Source organism: Grammomys surdaster, unplaced genomic scaffold, assembly GCF_004785775.1.
Source record: "Grammomys surdaster isolate TR1022 unplaced genomic scaffold, NIH_TR_1.0 126131, whole genome shotgun sequence".
Classification (NCBI taxonomy): Eukaryota; Metazoa; Chordata; class Mammalia; order Rodentia; family Muridae; genus Grammomys; species Grammomys surdaster.
The window spans coordinates 6,423,226-6,434,933 of NW_021620939.1; the positions used below are offsets into that span (position 1 = coordinate 6,423,226).

Here is an 11,708-nt window from a genome sequence, read left to right on the forward strand (position 1 = left end):
GGTGTCCTCATCTTGGCTCTTCCTTATCAAAAGTCCTTGGCTCTTGGCCCCCAGACACCATTGACCTGACTTTCACTGTTACTGCAGATGATCCACAGTCCCCATGGGCCTGACACAGCTCTCCAAAGCTCACTGAGTGGTATACTTAGACTCTGTAAATGTCATTATATGTATATTTTACCTAAAATAACCTACAGTAAATACTGAATCCTACTTAACAGTGATATGCCTGCTGGAGTAGTCAGTGTGAAGTACACTGCTATCCGCAACACGCTTCGAAAATCAACAAAGAAATTAGTTGAATGAGGGATGGACAGGCAGACAGAAGGACAGAGATATGATAAAGTCAGGAGAAATCCAGGCATTTTAGTGCATGTCTTTAATCCCAGCACTCAGGAGGCAGAGGCAGGTGGATGTCAGCCTTGTCTACATAGTGGGTTCCAAGACAGTCAGGACTACATAGTGAGATCCTGACTCAGAAAGCCAAACCAAACCAAACCAAACCCCAAAACAGCCCCCCCTCCGAAACAAAAACAAACAAACAAAACCCCAGGAGAATCACAGGCTAATTAAAGACTCAGGTAATGAATCTGGGAGTGTTCCTTACACATTTCTTTCCATTTTCCTGTGGGTTTCCCATGATGCAGTATTGAGGAAGGTGCTCTACTGTCACAGAGCTGAGCTCCTCCAGTGCTCTCCTGGTGTCTTTTAGTTGGGTTGTAGGATTTGCTTGTATATTCTGAGTATATCAACTCCCTACTAGGTATATGTTTGGCAAATAATTTCTCTCAAACATCTTAAATTTTCATCCAGTCTGGTCTGTCTTTCTCTCTGTTGACTGTGCCTTTGGTTCTTAGATAAGAAACCATAGGCAAGTCCAAAGTTGGAAGAGCTTGTCTTGTATTTCCCCATAGGAGCTTTCCAGTGTTACCTTGTACGTGTAAGTGTCTCGTTCACTCTGGGTCAAGATTACATATGGCTGCTGTAAGGGTCCAGTTTTATTCTTTTGCCTGTGGAGATGCAGCCTTACAGCATCATTTGGCTTTCTCCATTCAAAATTCTTGTAGTTCTTGACAAAGATCATTTTGCCTTGAGCTGGGAGTGTAACTTGATAGCAGAATACTTAGCACCTAGTACCTAGGTCCTGGGTTGGATCTCAGAAATACACACACACACACACACACACACACACACACACACACACAGAGAGAGAGAGAGAGAGAGAGAGAGAGAGAGAGAGAGAGAGAGAGAGAAACAGAAACACAGACATACACATATAATCATGTAAATGTATATGTAGTGAAATTTGGGATATTTGGATATTGTTTTGTTGTTCTGATTTTGTTTTTTATTTTCCTTTATTTATTTTTTCTTTCTTTTCTTTCTTTCTTTCTTTCTTTCTTTCTTTCTTTCTTTCTTTCTTTTTCTTTTTTTTTTTTTTTTGACATAGGGTTTCTCGGTGTAATGGACCCGGCTGTACTGGAACTAACTTTGTAGACCAGGCTGGTCTTGAAAAAATTTAAAAATCCACTTGCCTCTGTCTGGAGAGTGGTGGGATTAAAGGTATGCATCATCGTGTCTAGCTTGATTTTATGTGTTATTCAATTTTTTTGAGACAGGGTCTCACTTTTTCTGGTTAAAATTTTTTTATTTTACTCTCATGTGTATGTACACACACAGTACCTGTGGAGGCCAGAAGAGGGCATTGAATCTCCAGGAGCTGGAGTTACGGGTAGTTATGTCACCTGATACCAGCACTGGGAACTGAACTCTGGTCCTCTAAAAGAGCAGCCAGTGCTCTGAACCACAAAGTCATCTCTCTAGCCCCCTCCAACTTGGGTTTTTTTTTTTTTTTTTGTCAAGGTTGTTTTGACCATTTGAGGGTTTGTTTGTGTGTGCCTCTGTGGGCATGCACCACAGCTTTTGTGTATGGGTCAAAGTACAACTTGCAAGAACCAGTTCTCTTTTATCATGTGGGTCCTGGGAGTTGAACTCGGTTCATCAGATTTGGCAGCAAGCACCTTTACCCACTGAGCCATCTCATCACCCCTTCTCTTGGCCATCTTTACTCACTATCTTCATCCTGGTTCCTTTGACTTTACATATAAAATGTAAGTTTTAGGGATAAACCGCATTTTCTGCTCTGGCATGCTTTCCCATTTGTGTTCGGTTGACGCCTAGCCCACTCCATGCCTGACAGCTTTGGCCATGAAACAGCCGCTACTGCAGCACTCCCGTGTCTGTCTCTCCCGTGTCTCTCCCGTGTTTGTCTCTCCTGTATCTCTCCCGTGTCTGTCTCTCCCGTGTCTCTCTCTCCCGTGTCTCTCTCTCTCCCGTGTCTGTCCCGTGTTTGTCTCTCCCGTGTCTCTCCCGTGTCTGTCTCTCCCATGTCTCCCGTTGGTCTGCTCTCCATTCTACAAATCCAATTAAGGTCCTGTCTCTGGAAAACAGTTAGCCCGAAGCCATGTTCTAGCAACAGAGCTGGTTGCCTAAGAGCTGTAGAAGCTTGGAGGACTTTCCCCTATTGACTGAAAAGGTTTTGCTGTTGTTATTTTTAAATCAAGGGGGGCAAACAGCAAACTGCCTGGGGACTAGGCACATGGTTAAGACCCCCTTCCTTTCCCAGCCTGCCTGGAGGTCCACTTGCTCTTTATTCAGGGTTAGAGGGAATGGCTGTAGCCATGTCCTCCTGGAGGCAGGCTAGTTCCATGCCCTTATGACACCTGCTCCTCATTTGAATCTGGCCCAAGCAGCAGTGTGGCCAAGAGGGAGCAGAGGAAGGAGGACAGGCTGCTGACTAGGGCTGAGGGTTCTGGGCTGCTCATAGCACCACCCCCGGGCCATCTGGTGCCCTGGCCCTTGCTGGGAAGGAGTGGGATGCAGGCACTGAGGGAGAGGCTTAGACCATTACATTGGCTCCCTTCCTTCTTTGCACAACCCAAGGCTTGCTATCAGGTTAAGGGTAGAGGGGCAGCAAGTTAAACATACCCGCCTTGGCCTCAGCAACGTCTAAACCTGGAATAGACAAGGTCCTGACCACACTCTTTCCCTCTTTAGTATTTTCCTTAAAATTTCAAACAATTTTTCTTTATTTATTCTCTCTCTCTCTCTCTCTCTCTCTCTCTCTCTCTCTCTCTCTCTCTCTCTCTTTCTCTGTCTATGTGTGGTATGTGTCTATGTGTATGTGTGTGTGTGTGTCTGTCTGTCTGTGTTTATGTGTATATGTATGTGTGTATGTAAGTGTATGCATGTGTATGAGTGTGTGTGTGTGTCTGTGTGTATGTGTATATGTGTGTGTATGTAAGTGTATGTATGTGTGTGTGTAAGTGTATGTGTGTGTCTGTGTACATGTTTGTGTATGTGTCTGTCTGTGTGTATGTCTCTGTGTGTGTGTGTGTGTGTCTGTGTATGTGTGTGTGTGTGTATGTGTTGTCATGGCATGTTTTTGGAGATCAAAAAACAACTTCTGTCCTTTCACCATACAGATCCTGGGAGTTGAACTGAGGTTGTTAGGCTTGGCATCAAGTGTCTTTACCTGCTGAGCCATTTCATCAGCCTGGTAACTTTGTCAAGTGGAGCTTTGAAGTGAATCTATCCCTGGACCAGCCAGGGCTAAACAGAGAAACCCTGTCTGGGTGGGAATAGCAGCCCTCACACCAGGAGAAGGACATGGTAGGCCCAGGCTGTGTCTACCTGGAGGAAGTGTTTTGGAAGTCTGGACTGACTGAAGCGGGGCCTGTGCGTGTTCTGCCTCACACTGCACTCATTCCTGGGATACTGCTTGAAGGTCAATGACACACTCATCTCCAGGAGGCCTGGGCCAGAGTGTGCTGCAGGGGCTGCTCTCAGTGGGCCTAGAGGCTCTGAGGCATAAATGGCAAAGTCACTGTCCATATTCTCCTACAGCTCACTTCTGGGCCACTGGCTCCTCCACCTCACCTCTCCTGCAGCTACATGGCTATGGCTTGACTTCCTCCTCAGACTGTCAGAATAGACAATGGCAATATGGCCTTCTTCCTACTGCAGATGATTGGAAAGGCTGCTGACCAGCCTGACTGGACCTGCAGCATTGGCAAAGCCATGGAGGTTGGTCCTTGGGCGCCTGCTTCTAGGGAGAGACAAGAAGAAGCACTTCCCCATTTCCCATCCCCAGCACTGAATGTTAGCATCTCTGGCCTCTGGCTACCAATGTGATGTCAGAGCAAGGGTTTCTTGTGTGTGGAAAAAAAACTGATGCCAAAATGAAACTCCTCTACATGGTCTTTTGGCACAGTTCCTGACAGGTGAACTCCTTGTAAGTTAAAAAAAAAAGAATTATTTTTATTTCACATTTTTTTTTTTTTGGCTTATATGTACTTCAGGGCACCATGTGTATGTAATACCCATGAAGACCAGAAGAGGGCATCAGATTACCTAGGAACTGGGATTATGGATGGTTGTAAGCCGCCTTGTGGGTACTTGGGAACTGAACTCAGGTCCTCTGCTCTTGTGTCAAGTAGAAAAGTGCTCTTAACTGTTAAGCCGTCTCTCCAGCCCTCAGGTGAAATTCTTTACCTGCCCTGAACTGGAAAAAAAAAATCCAAGACGCCATGACCTTCTTCCAGAAGAATGAGTAGCCTGGACTGTGTTAGAGGTGTGCAGAATAGAAGTGGTTTCCCAGGACCCATGGGCGAGTGAAACCTGTCGAGTTGTTTCCTCTTTGTATTAAGGTATGACCAGGGAGGTGACTCTGCTCTCAGCACGTGACAAAGGGCAATGGCACCAATGTGATCATTGTGCTTTGCTGCTCCTCAGGAAAATGTACCAAGGTTTAGCTTTCCTTGACAGAAATACCCCTGAAAGCCAGCTCCAGGAAAGCAAAGATTCTGTCTGGAGGCCCCAGCAGAATAGACTGTCGCTGGGCATGGGCCTGTAGAACAGACTAAGGTGGCATTTTTCAAATGGTGTGCTGCGGAATGGTAGCTCCTCCCAGGCTCTGTAGAAGCAAGCCTGGGAAAAGCTGCCACCTTTCACTACTGTCTTAGACCTCTGGATGCCCAGAGGATGCCAAAAGCCCATGCTAAAGGACCACTCAATTTGTCCAGTCCAGCGCTGGTTTGAAGTATTTGGCCAAGAGGTTTGCTCTCCACTGTCAATTTGCAGTAAGTTTGAGGCCCTCCTTCCTCCTGGCCCTGAGCCCCAGCCTCCCCCCAGCACGGCGAGGCAGATGGACTGAGTGTCTCCAGGTCCTCCTACTCTGCTGTTTTTCTAGGCACAGTCACAGGCTGGCTCCCTTCCCATCTCTCTAAAGGTTCTGGGCTTGAAGGAAGCAGGAGGCTAAGGCTGTGGCATAGGGGGTGGTGGGATACCCACCACGTGCGGTTCTTTCTTCTCACCCACCCCACCTAGGGCTGCAGCGCAAGTGAGCATCTCATGCAGTCAGAAATCCAGAGGGCTCATCATGAGGGCCCATCCCCCAGAAACACTGGGCCATCCACCAAGTCTTCCTGCTCCTGGGGGGGGGGGCAGAAGCTTGTGGCGACTCCATTGGTAGGATCAAACAGGTGAGCTTCCCCTCTTTTGATCACACTGTTCCCAATATGGAACAGCTAACACTTACTTAACTGATGGGTGCAGGGATGGGTCTGTTTCTAATCACAGATGCAGTAATCACGAGCGTGCATGCCTCCTCAGGAAGCCCCCACACTCCAGGAGCAGCTCCAAATGCACTGAGTCATCGCCCCACACCAACAGCTCCTTCCTCGGCATCTCACACGTACCTCTCGAAAAACCACACGTCCCACACCCACAGCGCTCACGTTGGCATATATAGACCCTGACCTGTTAACAGTTATTCTCACTTATCCCCCTCCCACACGGTCCAAACAACTCCAGCTGCTGATGAATCCCAGTGGCTGCCTACAGTAGCTACTCTGCATCCTGTCCAAGGCAGAGTCTTTTGGGGGGAGAAACTGAGACTTCTATGGGTCACCCTGTAGGAATACAAGGATGCCAGAAAACCTACTCATTGTATTTCCAAAAGTGTGGCTCTACCTTAGCTAATTCATGGGAGCACCCAGCCTCTGGGTCACCAAAGGGAGCCCCCAAAAGCTCTGTTAGGCATCCCCCTCCAACACCTGTACAACATCCTGTACAAAGCCATGATAAAGAGGTGAATTGACAGTTCTTTGGGGCAAAAAGAGGCTAAACTCATTGATACAGTCCTGTAGCACAGCCCTCTGTGAGGACAGGATGTTGATACCTTGTGAATGCCTGGTCTCTACCACAAAATTGGGGAGGACAGTCTAGTCCTCCACCTTAGGCCCCCAGATAACTGGAACCAAATCCAGAGAGGAGCTGTCCAGACCCCTGCTGGAAGGCAGTTCCCAAGTCTTCTTAGAAATCTGGTCCTCTTATGAGCAACCTTCTGCAGAACTGTCAAGGAGAGAGGCAGGCCCAGAGCTAGGGAAGCTTGCGTCCCCCAGAGGTATGTATGGTCAGCTCTAATGGAGGAACCACTGGAAGAAGTTGTCCTTCTCTTTTGCCCTCTCTAAAGCTTAATTAAAGCAGTTTTGTTTTTTAATTTCTGTTCTGAGACTCTAAGTTTGTGGGTTGTTTGGTTTGGTTTGGTTGGTTTGGTTTGGTTTGGTTTTTTGAGACAAGTTTTCTCTGTGTAGCCCTGGCTGTCCTGGAACTCACTCAGTAGATCAGGCTGGCTTCAAACTCAGAGATCCTCCTGCCTCTGCCTCCTGAGTGCTGGGATTAAAGGCTTGTGTCACCACCACCAGGTTAAAAGCATTTATTTTATTTTTATGAATATGGGTGTTTTCCTTCATGGATGTCTCTGTACACCCTGTGTGAAGAGAGCATTGGAGTCCCTGGGACTAGAGTTACAGATGGCTGTGAGCCACCATGTGGGTGCTAGGAACTGGACCCCAGTCCTCTGGAAGAACAGGTAGTGTTCTTAACTGCTAAGCCATTGCTCTGGCCCCTTCTAAATTTTTAGGGTGCAGGAATCTCTCAGGAGACCAGGGGCGAGAACTTGTCCTCTGATTCCAATCATGGAACCACCACCACTACCCCCATCTTCAGGATTCATGGCACTAGTGGGCAAGGGAAATAGCCATGATCAGGATTGGTAGAAGAAAGGGAAGGAAGCAGAGGGGAGATGGTGAGACAGTGATCTGACATGGGTGGCACAGAGATCCTTACCTGGGTGAGGTGAGGGTTGGGGTTGAACCCGCATTGGTTGCAGACCTTGTTGTGACACTGGGTGCAGGTGTTGAAGTTTGGCTGGCTGGAGGTTGATGTGAGGTCCGATGTCTTGCATATTGGACACAGGGTGCTGCTGGGAAGAGGGGCAATCTGGGGAACGGAGTAGGGTGACGTAGGAGTGCTGCCTCTGTCCGGTGACACCGAGGGGGACCGTCCTGATCTCTGTGACCTACTATCTACCTGCAGTGTCCTGCGGGGACCTTCAGCCTCCTGGCCTGATGGGCCTTGGGCCCTTGTCTCTCGGGGGCTCTCTCGGCCAGGAGCAGTAGCAGAAGCTTGCTTTGGAGTTGGAGAAGTTGCTCTCTGGCTACCCAGGGGCTCCTTGGGGTCCAGTCTCCGGGGAACACTGAAATGACATTTAAAACGGTTGTTAGAGACACATCTTACAGAAGTAGCTTATATAGGTCCCTTCCAACCTAGAGTGATCCCAGGCCCCGTCACTGTCCTTTCTCTTACACAGTGACATCATCACCGTCGCTATTTACTGCTTCCTGTGCTCAAGCCCTGACAAGCTTCTTGGCATTGGGCCATATGGCAGATGGACATGACTGTCCTCTTCCACACTCTGAGAAAGAGGAGATTCTAGTCAGTGAACTAGTAGTGCATCTAATGTGGGTGGACTTCTTTGTTTGACAGAGGGTCTCATGTAGCCCAGGCTGGCCTTAAACTCACTCTGTAGCTAAAAATGACCCCGAATTTCTGATTCCCCTGTCTCTACTTCTAAAGAACTGGGATTACCAGTGAGCACCACTATACCCAATTTATAAGAGCCAAGACTCTGTGTGTGTTAGGCAAGTATTCTACCAACTGAGTTACATTCCTAGCCCTAGGACTGCACTTTGAGCTTTATTTTTATTTGTGCATATTCATGTTTGCTTGTATGTGTATGCATGTGCACTACTTGTAGAGAGTGCACATAGAGGCCAGAGAGGGCACTGGATTCCCTGGTTGTGAGCAGCCATGTGGGTACTAAGAGTCAAATCCATGTCCTCTGGAAAAGCAGCCAGTGGTCTTAACAGATGTGGTGGTTTGAATAAGAATGGGCAAATAGACTCATTATATTTAAATACTTAGTCACCAGGGAGTAGCACTATTTGAAAGGATTAGAAGGATTAGGAGGTGTGGCCTTGTTGGAGGAAGGGTGTCACTGAGGGTGGGCTTTGAGGTCTCAAAAGCCCATCCATGCCGAGCCCATTCCTCTCTGCCTGCACATCAGGATGTTGCTGTCAGCTCCTTCTGAGGCACCTGCCTCCACGCTGCCATGCACCTGCCGCCACGCTGCCATGGCAACGGACTGACCCTCTGAAACTGTAAGCCAGCCCAAATTAAGTGCTTTCTCTTTTAATAGTTCTCATGATCATGATGTCTCTTCACAGCAATACAAAGTGATTGAGACAGGTGAGCCATCTCCAGCCTTGGACTGCCCTGTTGAGAAGCCTCTAGGTGATACTGATGTCCTGCCCTGCCTTCTGCCTTCTGGAGACCCTGCAGCAAGCCTGGTGCCCAACTGAGTCTAAGAAAGTGAGATGCAAGGTTACTCTTTTCATTGGAGTAAGGCTGGGTGGGGCTTTAAGTCTAACCCTCGAGAAAGCACTAAAGGAGGCCCAGTGTGCCTGGCACCATGTCCATCCCAGAATGACCTGTCTGAAGAGCTGAGTAGACCCATGAGGTAAAAGAAACATTCAGGCTAAAATCCAAATCCCTAAGTTTCTTCTTTGAATCAACTTAAGTTTGTTTCTGCTAATTTATGTCTTTTCCAGTGTGAATACAAAAAGCCAAAAACCAAGTTTCCTATTGCTTTCCAGAACATTCTAGACAGGCTTTGGCCTATATTCCTTGGATGACTGACACAGGACAGACCAGATTTGCGGAGACACTGGAAAAGTTTCACTTCTGTAGCCCATGCTGGCCTCAAATTCATGGCTCTGCCTCCCGCTATGATTATAGGTGTGGACTATGACCTGTGACCAGCTCAAAGTGACTTTGAACTCAATGTTGTATCACAAGTTAGTGGTTCTTTAGGAATGTTGTGCATACTGAGGGCCTGGCACAAGCTGGCACAAACCCAGGAAAAGGCCTGTGACTGGTTTGCTCCCTGCTGCAGACCACACTAGGGCCCAGCACTGTGCTTCTCACTGAGTGGATAGTCAATGGGCACACAAAAATGAATGGAAAGATGTATGAATAGTTGGCTGAGCTCAGGAAGCAGGGCCCAAGCAGTGAGCAACGCCATGCACTTATGAGCATTTCATAAGGAGTTTGCTTAGCAACAGACTCACAGAGTAGCATCGGAGACAGAGATTCTAACAACAGGCTTCCTTCTTTCTGTCTGTCTTTCTTTCAGTTGTTCACACTCACCTGTGTATCTGTTCTCAGTCCTTTGACCTGTTTTTGACCCTATGAGCATATCCAACCTACAGACTATGGGCAACATGCAATAGCATTCAGCTGAGGAGAGTTATGAAGTCAGCCAACACAAAAGCACAAGCTTATTTCAAACATTATGAGATTTGGTTTGAGAATGGGGGTGGGACACTCAACTGTTTGGTTCCTGACTGAACTTTCTTGATGGCAACACGATATGGCAATGTTATAGGGTGGGACGCACCTGAGGCTCTTACATTCCTACAAGGCAGGTCAAGCCTCCAGGTGCACACTCAGTTACTCTTTACACACATACATATTTTATAAGCCTTCTTATATTCTTTATGAATACCTACTCAATATTTAATTAAAATGAATTTTTCAAAAAGCAAATCACACAGGAATCCAATCCTCAGTCTAGATTAGAGACAGATGTACAAACAAATCACTGCCAGACACACTGCCACGGTCACAAGGAAGGTGAGGAGACCTCCACACTAAAGGACAAGCTGCTCTCCCTGAGGCAGAAGAGCAAGCTAGACTTAAGGAAGGCTCAGACGGCTGTCAGAGCACCCTCAGCATGGGCGGAGGAAGGCACCAGAGTGTCATGTGCAAACCATTGTTACTCCCACCACCTAGAACCGCTCCTGACAGCATCTTTGAATTACATGAATTAGTTGGGAAGCTCAAACGGAACATGTGGAGGGCTGGAACAACAGGGCCTTTAAGGTTTCCCAACAGAGGTGCATTTAGGCTCTGTGCTACAGAGAGGACAATGGAGGTAGGGAATCCAGTGAGCAGGAGGCAATAGCACAGGAGACAATCTGTAGAAGTTGAGGGAGGAAAGACCCAACAAAAGACATCGCTGCTTTTCTCTCCCATGGGGAATGCAGAGGAGGAAGCCAGGGCTGGGGAGTGCAAAAGCAAAACCAAAACTTTGAATTTAGTTGTGTTGAAGATTGTGGGGGGCAGGAGAAACCTTACAATTTAGGTCTGGATAGTTTTATATGAGAGAGTGAGTTCAGGTCACAGGAGAGTCTCAGGAACAGAGATCTCCCAGAGAGCAGAAGCCCAGGAAAGCACTCAAGGTTCAACCGCATCCATGGGCTCAAAGGAAAGCCCAGAAAAAAGACAGAAGAAAATGACACCATATAGCTGGCCTTAGTGGCACACTGGAGGTAGAGGCAGGTGGATCACTGTGAATTTGAGGACAGCCTGGTCTACAGAGAGAGTTCCAGGACAACCAGGGCTGCTACAAAGTGAGACCTTATGTCAGAAGACAGAAGGAAAGAAGGAAGGAAGGGAGGGAGGGAGGGAGGGAGGGAGGGAGGGAGGAAGGAAGGAAGGAAGGAAAGAAGGAAGGAAGAAAGGAAGGAAGGAAGGAAGGAAATGAGCCATAGGGTTAGAGAGGCTCCCATACTGGAGAGCAGCCAACACTGAGTGTGGGGAGGACAGGAACACGTCAAACTGAGTCTATTCATCAGAGGCTGAGCTGTACGAGAAAATGGCTTCACCTATGAAGCCCATACACCACACCAGGAAAGCCCAGTGTCTCCCCGAACGCAGTACAGTTCCTCCTCCTGCTTAACAAAGGTCTCACCATGATGGAGCTCAAGAGTCATGACCATATGGACACAGATCCCAAGACGACTCAAGAATAAGGGACAGCCTGAGGACAGAGGAAGTAAGACCTCTAGGAGGCCTGCCATCACAAACAGAAGTCTCCACCAGAACGTGCTTGCTGGAAGCAAGGAAAGAGGAAGGGCAATGTCCACATGCAAGACCATCCTGTCCCAAGAAAGACCTGACCTTGGGGACACAGGACATCAGTGAAGTCCCCAAGGCTTCACTCCCAGCAGTCTTGGGGAGCCTGCTTCTTAGGAAGTGCTGGGATAAGGATAAAATGAGAGGGAAGGGGGCAGATACTTCCATAAAGGAACAAAGGCACAGAGGGTCAGGCCGGAGAGAGGGCATATATGAAGGGGGGTCGGAAACCAGCAGGGGAAAGTAAAACACCTCCTGTGTTTGTGTGTCTGCATGTGCATGTGCCATGTCCATGTCTGCATGTGCATGTGCCATGTCCATGTCTG

General features: G+C 47.9%; 1 protein-coding gene across 1 annotated transcript in view; it reads right to left on the reverse strand.

Moving 5' to 3' along the window:
* The window catches only part of Bsn (bassoon presynaptic cytomatrix protein), an 87,824-nt gene that overhangs the window by 29,227 nt on the left and 46,889 nt on the right, over positions 1-11,708 (reverse strand). Inside the window, exon 2 of the mRNA XM_028756805.1 lies at positions 7,192-7,600. Within this exon, the coding sequence (XP_028612638.1) occupies positions 7,192-7,600 (409 nt within the window). The remainder of the gene's footprint in view (positions 1-7,191; positions 7,601-11,708) is intronic.